The 18,057-nt window shown below is 51.3% G+C and overlaps 1 protein-coding gene across 8 annotated transcripts in view; it reads left to right on the top strand.

Moving 5' to 3' along the window:
• Window positions 1-18,057, top strand: part of DLG3 (discs large MAGUK scaffold protein 3) — a 78,479-nt gene that overhangs the window by 31,186 nt on the left and 29,236 nt on the right. For all 8 annotated transcript variants that reach the window (XM_084813515.1, XM_084813511.1, XM_084813514.1 and 5 more), the window contains 9 exons: window positions 6,545-6,598; window positions 7,408-7,458; window positions 7,854-7,978; window positions 8,763-8,932; window positions 9,967-10,103; window positions 10,933-11,077; window positions 11,457-11,616; window positions 15,795-15,951; window positions 16,810-16,912. In XM_084813515.1, the coding sequence (XP_084669641.1) occupies window positions 6,545-6,598; window positions 7,408-7,458; window positions 7,854-7,978; window positions 8,763-8,932; window positions 9,967-10,103; window positions 10,933-11,077; window positions 11,457-11,616; window positions 15,795-15,951; window positions 16,810-16,912 (1,102 nt within the window). The remainder of the gene's footprint in view (window positions 1-6,544; window positions 6,599-7,407; window positions 7,459-7,853; window positions 7,979-8,762; window positions 8,933-9,966; window positions 10,104-10,932; window positions 11,078-11,456; window positions 11,617-15,794; window positions 15,952-16,809; window positions 16,913-18,057) is intronic.

Consider the following 18,057-nt stretch of genomic DNA (forward strand, 5'->3'; position numbering starts at 1 on the left):
AATGTTGGCGATTTGATCTCTAGTTCCTCTGCCTCTTCGAAACCCAGCTTGTACTTCCGGTAGTTCTCAGTTCGCATGCTGCTGAAGCCTAGCTTGTAGGATTTTGAGCATCACCTTGCTGGCATGTGAAATCAGCGCAATTGTACAGTAGTTTGAACACTCTTTGGCGTTGCCCTTCTTTGGAATTGGAATGTAAACTGACCTTTTCCAGTCTTGTGGCCACTGTTGAGGGTTCCAAATTTGTTGGCATATTGAGTGCAGCACTTTAACAGCATCATCTTTTAGGATCTTAAATAGCTCAGCTGGAATACTGTCATCTCCGCTAGCTTTGTTGTTAGTAATGCTTCCTAAGGCCCACTTGACTTCACTCTCTAGGATGTCCGGCTCAAGTTCAGTGACCGCACTCTCCTGGCTATCAGGGACATTCAGATCTTTCCTGTATAGTTCTTCTGTGTATTCTTTCCACCTCTTCTTAATCTCATCTGCTTGTGTTAGGTCCCTGCCTTCTTTGTCCTTTATCATGCCCGTCTTTGCACAAAACGTTCCCTTGAGATCTCCAATTTTCTTGAAGAGATCTCTAGTCTTTCCCATTCTGTTGTTTTCCTCGATTTCTTTGCATTGTTCATTTAAGAATGCCTTCTTGTCTTTCCTTGCTATTCTCTGGAACTCTGCATTCAGTTGGGTATATCTTCCCCTTTCTCCCTTGCTTTTCGCTTCCCTTCTTTCCTCAGCTACTTGTAAAGCCTCCTCAGACAGCCACTTGGCTTTCTTGCATTTCTTTTTCTTTGGGATGGATTTCGTTGCTGCCTCCTGAACAATGTTACGGACCTTCCTCCATAATTCCTCAGGCACTCTTGTCTATCAGGTCTAATCCCTGAAATCTATTCCTCACCTCCACTGTATATTCATAAGGGATATGATTTAGGTCATACCTGAATGGTTTAGTGGTTTTCCCTACGTTCTTCAATTTAAGCCGAAATTTTGCAAAAAGCAGCTCATGATCTGAGCCACAGTCAGCTCCAGGTCTTGTTTTGACTGACTGTATAGAGCTTCTCCATCTTTGGCTGCAAAGGACATAATCAATCTGATTTTGATATTGACCATCTGGTGATGTCCATGTGTAGAGTTGTCTCTTGTGCTGTTGGAAAAGAGTGTTTGCTATGATCAGCGTGTTCTCTTGGCAAAACTCTATTAGCCTTTGTCCTGCTTCATTTTGTACACCAAGGCCATGCTTGCCTGTTATCCCGGTGATTTCTTGACTTCCTACTTTAGCATTCCAATCCCCTATGATGAAGAGGACATCTTTTTTTGGTGTTAGTTCTAGAAGGTGTTGTAGGTCTTCATAGAACCGATCAACCTCAGCTTCTTCAGCCTCAGTGGTTGGGGCATAGACTTGAATTACTGTGATGTTGAATGGTTTGCCTTGGGTTCGTACTGAGATCATTCTATCATTTTTAAGATTGTACCCCAGTACTGCTTTTCCCACCTTTTGTTGACTATGAGTGCTACTCCATTTCTTCTAAGGGCTTCTTGCCCACAATAGTAGATATGATGGTCACCTGAATTAAATTCGCCCATGCCTGTCCATTTTAGTTCACTGATTCCCAAGATGTCGATGTTCAGTCTTGCCATCTCATGTTTGACCACCTCCAGCTTACCTTGATTCATTGATCTTACATTCCGGGTTCCTAAACAATATTGTTCTTTACAGCATCGGACTTTCTTTTCACCACCAGACACATCCACAGCTGAGTGTCCTTTCGGCTTTGGCCCAGCCGCTTCACTCTTTCTGGCGCTACTTGGAAATACCCTATGCTCTTCCCCAGTAGTATATTGGACACCTTCCGACCTGAGGGGCTCATCTTCCAGCATCATCTCTTTTAGCCTTGTTATACGTTCCATGGGGTTTTCTTGGCAAGAGTACTAGAGTGGGTTGCCATTTCCTTCTCCAGTGGACCACATTTTGTCAGAACTCTCCGCCATGACCTGTCCGTCTTGGGTGGCCCTGCATGGCATAGCTTATGGCTTCACTGAGTTATGCAAGCCCCTTCGCTGGCCTTGATATCGACCCCATATCTTTCCCCATTATGTCAGGGATATGATTAATTGCTGCTTTCCAGCCAACAAACCAGGTCCTGTCCGTGTTTGCCCAAGAGATAAATCCCATTCAATCCTTCTGGGAATTACTTCCAAGCAAGTGTGCTTTGAGGGTAGGAAACCAGGTGTCGTGGCTGCTTTAGCAGTGCTTTTCTCCAACTGATATTCACAGAAATTGTGTGGAACTATGCCAGAATCTTAGAGCAGACTTGCTGGATCAGAGCGCGGTCCATCTGTCCAGGGTCCAGCAGCCAAACGTGCCCAGGCCGATGTCTCCGGAAGCTCACCAGCAGGTTGCTTGCCCCCAGCATGTGGCGATCAGGCGTGTGTGGCTTCTGACCGTAGAAGCCTGGCTTATTTAGCAATGGTGGCAAATAGCTGTGGATAGACAGATGCATTTCGTTCTGCCACCTGCTGCTCTCCTGCCAGGGTCATCGTTTCTCTTCTTGCCTTGGCATCTCCCTCTTTGCTGCAGCACTGGCTGGAACTGTGTTACAGTTTCTCTCGGGTGCCCCCAAGACTTGAAGCCGGAGTCCCAATTGTCTCACCAGGGAGGTCCCTCTGGTGCCAACATTGTCTTCTTTTTGGCACCAGGTGAAAACTTTCCTCTACTCCCAAACATTTGACAGCATATGATGAGGCATTTTAGTTTCTTTTATCAGGTCCTGGTAGTTTTATTGTTAATTGTTTTTAACTTGTTTTTAAATTCTGTTTAATTCTTGAAGATTAAAGGTTTTATATTATGTTTTATCATGCTGTGAAACTCCCAGAGAGCTTTGGCTGTTGCGTGATAATGAAAGATTGAATGAATAAGCAGACCCATACTAGTTCAGACCAAGGGTCCATCTACTCCAGCATTCTGTTCACACAGTGGCCAACCAGCTGCCTGTGGGATATAAATGTAACACAGAAATAATAAAATAAATAAGGCATCTGCCCAGCCCTGAAAAGATGAATTTCAGAGGCCCAGGAGAACAGGGGCCTGGCTTCAGTCCTCGCGCCTGCTTTTCCTCCTGCCCCCACCCCAGCTTTGCTGCCTCCCTGCCTTGCGCCCCCTCCCCTGCTCCCCAGGGCACATTGCCCCATGGAGTTTTTTCAGCTCAGAGCCCCATGGAAGCTCCCTCTGGGCCCCGCCTTCTTCCTGGCCACACTGGGGATGATCTGCCTGTTAGTCTGGAAACCAGGCCAAGGTGCTGAGTCCTGAGTGCAGCCCCCAGCATCCTGGAGAGATTGAATGAGCAACGAGAATGGGAGGCAGTGGCCTGGATGGAAGGGATCTGGCAGAGCCTTTCAGCAGCACGTGGCTCGTTCCTCGGGGACCCAGCCCAGCCCCCCTGCTGCTCCGAGGTAGGAGAAATCTCTTCCAATGGCTGTCAGAATCCAGGGCAGCCTGAACCCACCCCTCTGCCACCCAAATGACAATGGCCATATTACTTCCCCCTGCTCACGCACCCTCTCACACACACAGGCATGCGCACACACACATCCCGGCTGTTTTCTCTGGATGTGCCTTCAGCCCAGCCTTGCCCAACCTGGTGCAGCTCCCATCATTCATCATTGCCCCTGCTGGCTAGGGATGATAGGAACCTAGGAAGCTGCCTTGTCCATTGGTCAGCCTAGCCCAGTATTGTCGACACTGACTGGCATCAGCAGCTCTCCAGGGTTTCAGGCAGGATTCCGTCCTAGCCTTCCCTGGAGATGCTGTCAGGAATTGAACCTGGGACCTTCTGCATGCAAAGCAGCCGCTCTGCCACTGAGCTAGGGCCTCTACCCAAAGTCTAGGCCACTCCAAGCCTCTAGGCTGGACGTCCCCAACCTGATGCCCCCAGATGTCTTGGCCAATGGCCATGCTGGCTGGAATGATGGAAGGTGGAGTCCAGCACATCCGGAGGGCACCAAGTTGGGGAAGGCTGCTTTAGCCTCTGCCACCTGCAGCCTGCTTGTTATCAATAAACCCTCTGTCCTGGCCCTGGCCTGGCTAGTGGCAGCAGCTTATCGTGTTCTCCTGAATTCCTGACTCTCCTGAGTCAGGCTGTTCGACCTGCTAGTCTGCTGTGGCTGGCAGCAGCTCTCCCAGGATTCCAGAAAAGAAGAGTTCTTTTCCATCCCTCGCTACAATCCTTTTAATTGGGGGATCCTGGGGACTGAACTTGGGATGTTCTGTGTGCAAAGTACGACGGCCCCTCCCATTCGTCTCTTCAGCAGGTGCTGGTGCTGAACAGCTCCCAGTTGCCGAGACAGAAGGGGGAAGTACCCAGTGGTCACTTTTGAGGTGCAGCTGCTCATCATGACAGCCCGCTTAGCCAGGCCCCCAAGGAAAGGCCAAACCCGCTGGCAGTGGTGTGGATCCATATCAACACACCAGTTCTAGCAGTTCTCATCTCCACCAGGAGCAGCGCTTGTGTAAAGCTAAGGAGTTGAAATTGCTCATTTGAGACCAAACCACCCCAAAGTACTTTCTGTGAGAATAGGGAACAATATATTGTTGCTGGGAAAATACATTTCTCCCCAGCTACTGTGAGGGTAACAGCTAAGCTTAGAGGAAATGGGGAATTCTGAATGGGGGCGGGGGCAGATGACCTCGGCATCCCTGCTAATAAAAAAGTGCCGGCGCTGCTTCCTTGCGAACGCTGGCTCCACAGCACCACTGGAAATAGCCATGTGTTGAGGTGGGCATTGCGTGGATGAGGGTCTGAAATCCCCACGTTTGCAAAATATGAGCCAGGCTTCCCCCAGGATGTCTGACCCTTCCCTCAACCATGCACCACTTCTCTATATTATTTGTGTGTTTATATGTGTATGCATTTTCACTGGACCAGGGGGACGTTACTACCCTCCACCACTCCAGCCTTAAAGCATAACGCCCAGTGTTTTCCAAGTTGTGTAGATGGCCGATGCTATGCTGCCTGTTGCTTTTTAGCTTCTCCGCTCTATTGTAAAGGGTCACTGGGATTGCAGCAGGACCATGCTACATGCAGCATGATGTGTAACTGGCAACTATCACTACCCTTTGTCGAGCATGAAGGTCAGGGCCTTTTCTGTGGTGGCACCAAGACAGAGGAATGCACTGCCGAAGGAAGCCCCTTTGAACTTATTGCTACTTGCCTTTCAACACATGCCAAAGGCATTCCTTGCTTTTAACTGTCTTCTGCAATTTTTACATTGGCTTTGACTTTTGCAGTGGTTTTGTTCTTTAATGGATTCTGTATAATGTCTGCTGTAATTGTTTTAATTTTCTGTTGTTTGTATTGAATAATTCTTTTTACCAAAAATCAGGATAAAAATATTGAAAATAAAATTGCTTTCTTGGGCTAGGAGAGAGTAACTCAGGGATGGATTACCGGCTTCCTGTTGTTTTAGAAGGGCCATGAAGACATTTATATTGATCCATTGACTGTTGAGAGCTGGATTAATTTCATCTGTTTAGAGTTGGTATAAAGACTGCCTCCCATCCTATTTCTTATATACACTTAGTATTTTGGTGTTGTATTTTTATAATGGTGTTTAAATTGTTTTTATTGTAAGCTGTTTGGAGAACAGTGGGAAACTGAAAAGAAATTCAGAAATACCATATCAAATCAATTTTTACTGTATGGCAAAATTATTGCCATACAGTAATTATTGCCTCCCAATAAAGATATTGCACACGCTCACTCACTCTCACACACTCAGGAGAGGCCTTGCCTTGGCTTTATGGGGAAGGGCCATAGCTCAGGAGTAGATCACATGCTTTATTTGTGAAAGGTCTTGGATGTGACCCTTGGCATCCACAGATAAGAGGATCTTGGGTAACTGGTCTGGGAAGGATCTCTGCCTGAGGCCAGGAAACTAGTCAGAGTTGGCATATTGGGACCGGTGGTGCAGTTGAAGTAAAACTCATGCCTAATACTCTACATCTGGCAAGCTATTGGTTGACTGGTGAGAGGTGGGGCAATTTGGGGGAGCTAGGTGAATCCATGTTGTTCAACAGAGGACTTGGGAAAATCCAACCTCTTACTGGAGAATTGTGTCTAGGGCCGTCGTCAAAGGTAGGCATGGTTGGGCCAAGGACCGACACCCCAGCAAGGGCCCACTAACAAGACCCGCCTGGAGTTGCTCTTCCTCTTCACCATTGCAACTTGCTTGTTCACTCTGGCCCAGACAGTGTTGGTGGTGAGAAGGAATAGTAGCAGATGCCCCTGCCTACTTACTCCCTGTTTCTCTGCCTGTCAAGCAAGCAAGTGGGAGCAGTGAGAAAGTGGACTCATTGAGGGAAGGGGCCTGTTGAGGGTGTCTTGCCCAAGGACCCTGAAAAACCAGGCGCCAGCACTGCCTGTGTCCCAGGTAGGGGATGCAACTTTTCTGGCCTTATGGGTGGGTGGAGAGATGGAGAGGGCAAACAGGCAAGCAGAGGGGCCTGAATGGATAGCTAGATGCATGACCATGTGGTTTTGTCTGTCTCTTTCAGGCCAGCCCCTCACCCATTATTGTGAACACGGATGCCCTGGAGCCCAGCCTCTCCGTAAGTCTACACTTTTCCCTTGGACCCAGGCCTTGTTCACAGGGTCCCATAGCCTCCCATGGGGCCCTGAGAAGGGCAGGAGACTTCCTTTCCCTACTGCCATTTCCACAGAGTCGGTTGCACGGATCCTGGCTTATGGCTCAATGAAATGGGGGGTGGGGTGGGATTTAGCCGGCTGAGGTGCATCTTCCCATATCTACCTTAGATAATGTGCCTGCCACAATCTGTCAAGAATCTGAGGTATGCTTATGTGGGGAGAGAAAAGGGCTTAGTCAAACTTCTTGAGGGAAGGGCAGTTCCTGTAGCTTCCACCTGGGGAAATTCCAGAGTAGTCTACTTGCTGGCTACACCAGCGTGCAGCTGTTTGCACTTGGGCAGGCCTGGCTTTTGCTCGGTCAGCCTGGCTTTTGAGCTGGTTTGGGTCTGCCTGAAGGGCTGCGCAAGCTCTGTATTTCAGAGCTGTGCACAGTTGCTTATTTCCCCACACAGCTCCTGTTCACTCATCCCTGACATGACAAGCTCCCATCTCTATCCTTTCCACACCTCCGAAGCCCATCCCTAGCATAAATTCAATGCAAAATTTGCAGGAGGAGGGGGGTGGGATTTGTACAGATCCCACCCACAGAAGTGGACTTTAACTGACTTCATTTAGTCATTCCAGCCATCCAGGACCTTTCAGGATGCCCTCTCCTTAGTTCTTTGCTGAAACTGATGGGGAAACTCTCATGCTGAATCCTGACCTTTGCACTCTGGGAGGAAGCGAGGAATGTGACCATGGGTTTCTGGAGCTTTTGTGCTTGCTTCCCCAGGTGAATGGCAGTGACGGGATGTTCAAGTACGAGGAGATTGTCCTGGAAAGGGTGAGTGAGACACCACGGGGTTTGCCAGGGCTGGAGTTCCTTGCCCACAGAGTGCATCAGAGTGCTTTTATCATCCAGCCACACAAGCACACACATTCTGGGTGTGGGGGCAAAAGCATGGAGAACGCTGCAGTGAACTTGAGGGTTGGAGCTTTTGGCCTTGAGTGCTGTCCCAGCTATATAATGGAGAACTTTGTTTTTCAGCAGAGCCTGGGAGACCTGGCTTTTTCCGCCTTGGTTACAGGCAGAATCCGAGCCCTACATTCGTGCAGATAGTTATGTTGGTTAAACAAACCTTCAATGCCCTTGAATTGCTGTATTGTTCTAATTAATGCAGTTTCTCATTGAGAGAAGTCTGCCTAAACATGCTTCACATCCATCCTATCTCTTTCCAGGGTAACTCTGGCCTTGGATTTAGCATTGCTGGGGGCATCGATAACCCACACATCCCCGATGACCCTGGCATTTTCATAACCAAGATCATCCCAGGAGGAGCAGCCGCCATGGATGGTCGGCTGGGGTGAGTGTCCAGATATCGTGTGGAAACCGTTCTGAGTTTCAGTCAGAACACTAAAGGAGCTCCATTAGAGTTCTGACTGAAACCCAGAGCGGATTCACTGCCCTGCTAACATCACAGCCACCGGTCTCCACTGGGAACAGATGACAATCTAAAACAGGGGTGTTGAACCACAGGCTCGTGAGCCAAATCTGGCCCCCCACTAGTTCCACAGAATGACCACACCCCTTCCCCTTTCTCCCGACTGTCAGTCATTTGGTAGCTTCCTGGCTTTTGCACCGTTTTGATCCCATTCTGAAAGGTTGACGTGCCTCTCCTAAATCACTGGGAATAAGAGCATGAAGCTGCGATATGCTGGTATTTTCTCCCCCTCCTCCCCGTAATGCAGCCCCCGAACAGTTCTCCAGAACTGAATTCAGCCATTGGGCTGAAAGAGGTGTGACATCCCTGATCTAAAATGAGATAATTGTTAATGAATGGTGTATAACTAGCCTTCCCCACCCTGGTGCTGTCCCGATGTGTCGGACGGCAACTCCCAGGTTGGGACCACAGATTGGGGAGGTCTGGTATATCTCAGAAAACGGAACCTAAAACAAAATGAGGAAATGGCAGGAGGAGGAGGGGGTTGGAGGATATGCCCAGACGGGCACAAATGTCCGTGTCTGTTCACCTTGGAGCACACAACCGTGGGGCTGCTGAGGGGAGATGGAGAGCTCTTCTTCATGCCCTATTTTTCCCAGGGCTCAACCCTCCCTCACAATCTTCTCTTTGGGCGGCCATGCCACAGGGTCAACGACTGCGTGCTGAGGGTGAACGAAGTGGATGTCTCCGAGGTGGTGCACAGCAAGGCTGTGGAGGCGCTGAAGGAGGCGGGGCCGGTGGTGCGACTCCTGGTACGGCGGAGGCAGCCCCCGCCGGAGACCATCATGGAGGTCAACCTGATGAAAGGACCCAAAGGTGACATGCCGGACATAGAGGACCCCTATGGGCTGTGAACAGCCAGCCTTAATCTGAGGCCGTTGCTTCTCAGGGGGATAAGCCTGGGTGTCAGAGGTCTCTAGGCCATCCCCAAGAGGCCAGGTCCTAGCCAGGAGCCATGCTGAGGTCGGTATGGTGGATCAAGCTCCCTGGGATGAGGCCGTGAAGCCCCTGCTTGGCATGCAGAAGGTCCCAGGTTCGACCCCCAACAGCATTTCCTGGTAGGGCTGGAAAAACTCCTGCTTGAAACCCTGGAGAGCCGCTGCTGCCAGTCAGTGTCAACAGTACTGGGCTAGATGGACCCAGGGTCTGACTCAGTAGAAGGCAGTTTCTTGTGTTCCTATTGCCTAGCTGTTGAGGGATGAAGGGATAGATGGTGCCCAGGGAGGTGAATGAAGAGGAGCAGGAGTTGTTGAGGTCACAGGCCAGGAGCGAGGTTATTGCAAGGGCAAGATAGGAATCATGGGGAAATGGGCAGGGGAGATGGGCAACCTGTCCCTAGGTGTGGTGTTGCTCTTGCTGAGGCATGATAGGGCCCCATCGGGTGGTGGGGTGGGTGGCATTTGGCTGTTGGTGGATAGGCTGTAATGTCCCGTGTCCTTCTGCTGCCCCTCAGCACCACTCCCCAGCCCAAGGCCTGCACCCTACTCCTCACAGAGTTCAGAATGCAGTGACCCAGAAACCCACTTTCTGCAGTTTGTAATATATTGGGAGATGGAGTAAATTTCCAGTAGTTTGCTCGCCGTGTGAGCCCACGTTTGAGTTTCAGGATTTCAAGAGCTGAGACTGTAGGACTTGTCTTTCTTGGCCACCTGTTCCTTGCAAGTAGGACAGACATTTGGGGACCGGGGCCGGGGAGGGTCTGCATTATATTTTTCTCCCTGAAAAGTTGCCTATGCATCCAATAATGGTGCCAGGGGGAGGGATGCAAAGAGACTTTACGCTGGATTATAGAGGAGCCCTGTACCCGTGCAGCTGTGCTGGAGCGCCCTAACCCCGCTGCCTTTCTCCAGGTCTGGGCTTCAGCATCGCTGGTGGCATCGGGAACCAGCACATCCCTGGGGACAACAGCATCTACATCACCAAGATCATAGAAGGTGGGGCGGCCCAGAAAGATGGGCGGCTGCAGATCGGTGACCGCCTGCTAGCGGTGAGCGCATCACTTGCTTTTACTCTGTGCGTGGGGTGGGATGCTTCCCACTCTTGGTGTGAGAGCGCTTGGCACAGGATGTGTTTCCTACAGTGGAGGACCTCGTGGTTCCCCCCAAAGCATTGATGAGGCTCCCTGGAGGCATCTGGTTGTTTACCATGGGAAGCAGGAAGCTGGGCTGAATGGTCCAGTCCCAGCAGGACCCTTCTTGTGTTTTCCTTAGCCATGATAATTAAGAATCAAACCTCCATGTTCAGAGGAAGTCTGTCAGACACTAGGAACGTAAAGCTGGGGATGACTGTGGTGTTCAGGCCCTGCTTGCAGACTCCTTGGAGGCATCTGTTTGGCCACTGTGGGAAGAAGGGTAGTTGCTTGGTCCAATAGAGCAAGGCTCTTCTTCTTATTGGCTCAGCTCCATTTGCTTTGCCCAGGAGTGCTGGAAGTCTTCTGCTTGAGAACCAAATTCTGTGTCAGAGAAGCTCTCGGGGGCTGCATGCCAGTGCGGGGTGGGGCCACAGGCAAAAGGGGGTGGGGCCAGCAATGCCAACCTATTTTAGCTTAACGCTCTTCCTACCAGTCACTAAGCCTCAGGAGAGGGAGGCATTCCAGCCTTTAGAACGGGGGGAAAAACAGCGCAAGAGCCAGGAAGCCACCAAACGATGGGTGGTTAGGGGGAAAGGCGGTGTGGCCATCTGAGGAACCCCAAAGAGCAAGATTTTGCCCCAGGCCCGAGTTTCTGCACCCCTGGCTTAGGCTTTCAGCTCTGCAGCCCTTCAGCTCGGGCTGATTTCCCCCCTCCCCGCTCACTCACAATGCCTGCTGTCCCCAGGTGAACAACACCAGCTTGCAGGACGTGCGGCACGAGGAGGCCGTGGCTGCGCTGAAGAACACCTCGGACATGGTGTACTTGAAGGTGGCCAAGCCAGGCAGCTCCCACCTCGACGACATGTATGCGCCACCTGACTACGCCAGCAGTACGTACCCTCCGTCTGCCTGGGAAGGGGGCCGTAGCTCAGGGGCAGAACCCAGGCTTTGCATGCCAGAGGTCCCAGGTTCAATCCCCAGCTTCTCCCGTTAATAAAGGATCAGGGACCAGGCGATGGGAAGACGTTTCTCTCTACCGGAGACCCTGGAGAGCAGCCATTAGTCAGGGAGAGCAAATGCGGGGCTTGATGGAAAAAGCAGCCCGACCTTGGTCTGTTCCAGCATGGAATAGGACCATGGGAAGCATGGCTCTTCATACGTTCTTCTGTACGGGCAGGAGGGAGAAGGTTAGGGTACTGTGTGGGATACCGGGGCCTGTCCTTTAGCTGTTCACCCCTGCCTCAGGATCCCATGACTTTGTCTCTGTAGCTTTCTCTGCCTTGGCCGACAACCACATAAGCCATAACCCTGGCCTGGGCTACCTAGGAGGCATGGAGAGCAAGCCGGCCTACCCCACTCCACCACAGGTCACGCCTGCCCGCTACTCACCCGTGCCACGCCATATGATCAGTGATGAGGATTTCACCAGGTGAGCAATGATGCCAAACGCACACCTCCTTTCCTCGAAGTTGGGAGTTTGTTGCCAGAGGAATTGGGAAGAATTGCCTGCCTGGGTTCCTCTTGATGGCTATGCAGGGCCATTGAGTCCTGGCTGGTTTGGCAGCAAAGGTGGTGTGCAGTTGCGTGCCCCATACGTGGGTCTCCACTCTCGCACTGCCTCTCCCATTGTCTGGCACTCGGACAGCCTTCGGTGCACGTGCCTCTCTCTGGCTGGCCTGGGCCACACCTGGCTGCAAGCAGCTAGGAGGAAGGACTGTGGGTGGGGGTGGTCTGGGGTCTTATAGGAGGGGGTCCTGTTGAATTGCTGAATAGCCCCCCTCCCTGCAAATCCAAGGATCCTAGGCAGGGCTCGGTATACTCTGTGATTTAAAAAAAAAAAAAAAAAGGAAACCAGAATACTGCACCAAGAAAAACTGGGTTCTGCAAGTTGCACACATTAAGCAAATCAGGCAAAGCTACATATTTTTCTACTTCTGTTAGTCATGGGGAGGGCAAGACACTGAAGCCCACCCCCTTAAGCACTGGTAGACCTTCTCAGCCCCACATTCATAATACGGGGATGATACTAATACTTAGTGTTTAGTGCTCAAAGTACTTCACATACATTAAGGCAGCCTTCCTTCCAAGCAGCCTGCAAGGTAGGCTGGTACTGTCACCCCCATATTACAGATCAAGGGTGTGTGGGGTACTGAATCTGAAATGCAGCCAATTATGTGATTTTTGAATTGGGGCCTTCTAATACTGACCTTCGTTACCTGATTGGTTTTAGGGATTACTGTGACGATCCGTTTGAAAACACTTTGCAGACTTAGGAAGACACTATATACCTGTGAAGTAGAATGATGTTTGTGAGAGGGGTGAAATTATTCAATTTCTTGAAATACTTATATATTGCTTTTCCCAGAAAGATCCAAACAGTTTTACAATAACAAAGATACAGTTAGTTAACATTTCATATAGTCCTGCTATGTGCTAGGTGCGGTATGGCGCCCAGAAGGGACACGGCCTCAAACCCAGAGTAGTTTGCTATCCACAAGAGATGGATGAAACAAGGGCTATGGGGAAACGGAGAAGCCAGGGACGGACAATAGGGAGGGGTGCAGGAGGCCATGGAGGAAGTGGGAAGGCGATCAGGAACAGCTCAGTGTTAAGGCTTAAATGAGGAGAATGAGGTCACGTGTTCCTTGGGAGACAAGCCCTGAAAACATGAGAGTATCACCTGTGTGACTCCAGATCCCTTCATTCTTCCATAGCCACACTGTTGCACAGCAGTGGCAGTCAGTGGCCACATGAGGGCATTGGGGGACTTTTGGGGGATCCAGAGTGAGGGCTAGCAAGAGGAGGGACTTGCACCATGTAATGACCCCAAAGAGCCTGCGGCAGCAGGAAACAGAATCTGGATTGCTGCTTGGAGGGGTGGGGGGAACTGAAGACCTTGAGCCCAAGAATGTGAGAATCCAAGGGGCCGGCTTGGATCGATGCCCCTTCTTGCCTGCTGGACCAGCAGTTCTGCATGTGAGCGGACGTGGAGCCACATCAGATCCTCGGCAGGCTTGACTTCATGGGTGGCTGGCAAGGTGGCTCCTGCATCCAGCCACCCGGCCTAGAAGGGGTGGGCAACGTGGCGCCCCCAGGCACCTTTCTTGGTGCCTATCAAAGGGCCGTACCCCACCCACTTAAAAAAAATTATTTAAATTAGTTTTCTTACCCGGAGCTGGGACTGCTGTAAAATAGATTTCTGTTGGTGCTGAAAACTGGGGACTCAAGGGAGCGGTTTAGTGTGTGGGGGTCAGACCCCCACTTCTGCTTTATGTTTAGGCTTTTGGGCAGGTTACTTGTCTTTTGCCATGCCTCCCACAGCAGCTATTTTGTGGTGGGGCTCAGGACATTTTCTCCAGTTGTGACATGTGCCCACGGCCCAAAAAGGTTCCCTACCCCTGTGTTTGCCTGGCACGTAAGAATTTAGACTGGCCTTCCCCAACCTGGTGCCCTCCAGATCTGTCAGACTACAACTCCCATCATTCCCAGCTGGCTTGGTTTCCCAGCTGTGGCGGGCCCCAGACAAGAAGTTTCCCAAAGGTCTGTTTTTGACCTGTCCCGTCCTCTCCGCGGCATAAGGGCTGTTGGGCAGGGAGGGGTTAAGGCCTGTTCCTGGCAGGCCTTCTCCCAACACCATCTGCCTGGCGTCTGCTTCATCTCAACCTTTCAAAGACGGCTCCTGCACGGGCCGCGGTGAGGCGAGGTGGCAGGGGCAGAGGGGGCCGAGAGGTCCAGATAAAATGCAAGCTGCTTGGCCCCTTCCATTGTCGTCGAGCACAGAGAGAAGCTGCCACCATGATCACCGTCAACGTCTCGTCCTCTATGGCGTGCGGGAGGCGCCCCTCCCGGCTGCACTCCGCTCCCATGCACAAAAGAGGGCTCAGGTACTGTGACTTCCCCCTCAGAGCTTGGTCTTGGGGTGAGGATCTGCAATGTCCCTCGCTGGGTTGGCAAGGGGGATCTGGCACAAGCCTCTGCTACCAGCCCCTGGGGGGGTAGGATAGTTTGGGGGCATGGGACTCCTCTCAAAGAGAACTGCCTCTTCCAGCCCACGGTTGGGCACCTGCAGGGAGGGTTTGGGTGAGCAGGGCTTCAAAAATGCAGAGCTCCTAAGAGCCTGAGGCGTTGTTAGGCCTGGCCCAGTAGGGCCTGGCCCCCTGTATGTTCACCAGAGCCCCGAGTGTCCACTGGTGCCAATGGAAGGCTGTTTTTTTCTTCAGCTTAATTGTCATGCAGTCGGCAGTTTTCAAAGGGGATTGCAGCTGGAGAGGGAAGGGTTAACTCTCACCCTCCCACATGCTGCAACCCCCCCCTCACGGCATGGCACTTAAGCTTAGAAGAAAAAAACTTTTCCCATTGATTTGGGATGATCTGAAGCAAGGTGCAAATTAATTGAAGAATTTTACTTTATTTCAGTGATTTGGATGAGACATGAATTGGCTGGATTTGCCTCCTATGAAGTTTAAATGAATCTTACTAATTATTTTTATATTTGCATATATAGACATAAATCAATGTATGCAAATTTATGCAAATTAGTGTCTTGTGGGGCATTTTTAGGTTCCTCCCTCTTTCCCTCCTGCATCCTCAGTTGGCCAGAGGAGGAAAAAGGCAGGGCTAGTGAACAGTGGGGAGAGGGCTTCCAGCTCTGTGAGGAAGGAGGAATGGGTTTTGTGTCACCTCAAGGGTTCATTAGGGTTGGTCTTCGTTGTGTTGCAGGCCACAAGGAGCATTCGGTCATCCCTGACCTGTTCGTCGTGTGTTGCTTTCTCTTTGTTCCCTTCAAGGGTGGTGGAAGGGGCTCAGGAGGGTAGCAGGTGTCTTTCAAACTCACTTATAGGCCGTCAGTGAAGGGTTTTTTCCCCCAAAACGGAGGCGCCACAGCCTCTCCCCACCTTGTCTTTGGCACATAAGGGAATTCTTCCCTGCAACCATTCGCCAGCTATTCCCTCTCACCTGCCATGCACCTGAGCGTAGATGTAGCCTCTTCTCTGCTCCTCCCTGTGATCAGCAGCAGAATATATATATGCAAATTTGCATCACGTACACTGAATTAACATTTTCTTGGCGCAGAAGTGGGGTTACCTTGCAAAGAACTGGGGAGTGCACATAGCACAACTGCCCAAACTGCTGGATCATGGGGCTGGATCTATATCTGAGTCCCACTTGAGCATGCATAAGACTCCGATCAAGACAAAGAGATGGGATCTGGTTTGCGTAAGGTGCAAACTTGCCTATTTGTGTAGCAAGCTTCTTGTCTTATTTCTGGCACTCCCAAGTTCATTCCCTGTGTTGGGAAATTATGTCCGCTCCAAAATGTAAGTCATGATGGCATCTGTTCTGTTTGTTATGAGAGAGCAGTCCAGCGGGCATGGGTGCCCACCATATGGGTTTATTTATTTTATGTATTTTGAGTGATTTAAGTGAATCCTCCCAACCCGGCATACAAGATAAAACCAATACAAAACTGTGCCAAATACAATGAAAAGCAATAAATAAATATTCAATCGTGTGTAATGCTGGAAGGGGGATAACACAGACAGACCCCTGCTCTGCCCCAGCTGTGCCTGGGGACGGCCTCCTTATGTTTTCCTGCTGTCCTTCCAGGGAGCCTCGGAAGATCACGTTGCACAAGGGCTCCACGGGCTTGGGCTTCAACATTGTGGGAGGCGAGGACGGCGAGGGCATCTTTGTCTCCTTCATCCTGGCGGGCGGCCCTGCTGACCTGAGCGGGGAGCTGCGTCGCGGAGACCGAATCCTCTCGGTGAGTGGGACAGCCCATTCCGGGCATTGCACTCTCCTCTAGCCTGGTGCTCTGCCAGTGCAACTCCTATCATTCTCAGCCAGCATGGCCAACGTGATGGGAGTTGTAGTCCAATACATTGGGAGGGCACCAGATGGGGAGAGGCTTGGTGTTGTGTCAGAGCCTCCTTTGTGGGGGGCAGGGGTGGGCTCCTTTGCCCACCTTGCCTGCAGCCAAGGTCTCCGTATTTCCCTGGCGTCCAGAGAGAGTTGCAGCTAAGCCCTCTGAATCTGGCTTCAAGCAGGTGCAAGTGTTGTCTCCCCTCATCCAGCCCATCCTCCATTCCTTCTCTAGGATCGGGGAGTTTCTGCCTCAGGCACTAAGGTGTTAACCTGCTTTGCCCACACAGAGCAGCTCACCAGACCGGTCTGGGTTAGTTAGCCCAGCCCAGAGTGGTGGAAGCTAGCAAGCAAGCAAGCTTCCTCTTCAGGAGAGAGAGAGAAAAGAGCTGAATCTTCTAGCTTGAGCATAAATGGAACCTGTGTGCGGGGCCCTGAAGCATAATGCTCGCCCCTTAAAAGCTCCGATGGTGCGAGCAGTCTGGACACCCCGCCTCCAGGAAGAAGCGGCTCCATTCGGTCAGGTCGGGCTTTTGCTTCCTGAAAAGCTTTTGGCATTTGACACCCAGGCGTGTGACGCCACTTTCTCCAGTGTTTGGGCCAGGAGAGACCGGGGCTTGCAGCAACGGGGAATCGAGACCATTGCTGTGGGGCTGTTGGCGGGTGTTGCATGCTGGGAGATAAATGCCATCGTAGGGGAGGCAGGTGGCACCGGCTTTCCTTCTCAAGGTGAGCTGACGGGTGGGGTCTGTTTGCCCAGGTGAACGGCGTCAATCTCCGGAATGCGACACATGAGCAAGCGGCGGCAGCACTGAAGAGGGCTGGGCAGACGGTCACCATTGTAGCCCAGTACAGGCCTGAAGGTAGGAAACTCACTTGCACCTTTCCCACTGGGAGCTCCCCCCCCCACCAGGATCTTTCCTTGTGTTCTGGGTCGGTGGCAGTACAGGTTTGGCTGCAGTGCTGAGAGGCTGGCCTTCCAGACGATGGTGGGCAAGAAGGGCAGGCAGGGGCTGAGTTGTGGACTGGGGGAGCTAAAGGCGGGAGCCACCGTCTCTGCAGGCCAGGCCAGGCCTGTTCTTGCAGGCAGGTTGGAGGACAGCTTAGCCACTTTTATGAGCTCTTGCCAGAGCCTTTGCATGTCTGGTGCTTGTCAGAAACAGGATCCGGCTGGATTTGCCCCTTCAGCAGGCAGCAGGGATGTGAGGTTTGACTTAGCCACTCTGCCTAGGCTCAGAGTAAGATTGATTTATGACGCAGCACTGCAGGATTGGTGCTGCTGAATGACATTGCTGCCTTGCTTCTTATCATCATCCGCTGCTGCTTTGTCCTTGTCAGGAACTCTGAGGCTTCCTCCTGTCATGGTCCTGCTCCCCTATCAAGCATCCTGTTGCTGCTTGGAACACATCCCCACCCTTCCTCCCTTGGAGGATGCGTGAAGTGTATGTGCGAAAAAGAGAATGATTGCGCTGTGCAAAAGTGTTGCACTATACAGCAGTGCCTGAGTCCTGCGAGGAGTGGGGCTGTGGGTTCATCCCTGGCCCTGGAACCTCTATCTGTAGAACTTCCTTGGCCATATAGCAGCCTTCCCCACTCTACAGCTGTGGCTGGCTAGGGGATGCTGGGATTTGTAGGAGGGCACCAGACTGGGGAAGGCTGGGCCCTATAGGGTTGATTCTCAACCATATGCTTGCTGGTATTTTGCAACCCCTTGCTGTTTAGTTTTTATTGTTGGAATGGCATCAATTGTTGGAAGGGCATCAATTTGCATAAAATATGCATATGCTAATTTATACATATAGATACAAACTTAGAAATAGTTCATTATAATGTAAGTAGAAATACAGTACATCTCACCATAGTGTGGAAGGCTATCACCAGGTGACCTGTGTGCCTTGCTCTGTCTGCTGTCCCGGTGCGGTTGATGGGCAGCTTCAAGGCCGAGCTTTGGACTGGACAGCCCTTCAAATAGAGAACTGTCCCTGTAACAGAGGGCCCATGGCCACCC

This window comes from Heloderma suspectum, chromosome 9 (genome assembly GCF_057233095.1).
Source record: "Heloderma suspectum isolate Gila_16-S chromosome 9, 16-S_ref, whole genome shotgun sequence".
NCBI lineage: Eukaryota > Metazoa > Chordata > Lepidosauria > Squamata > Helodermatidae > Heloderma > Heloderma suspectum.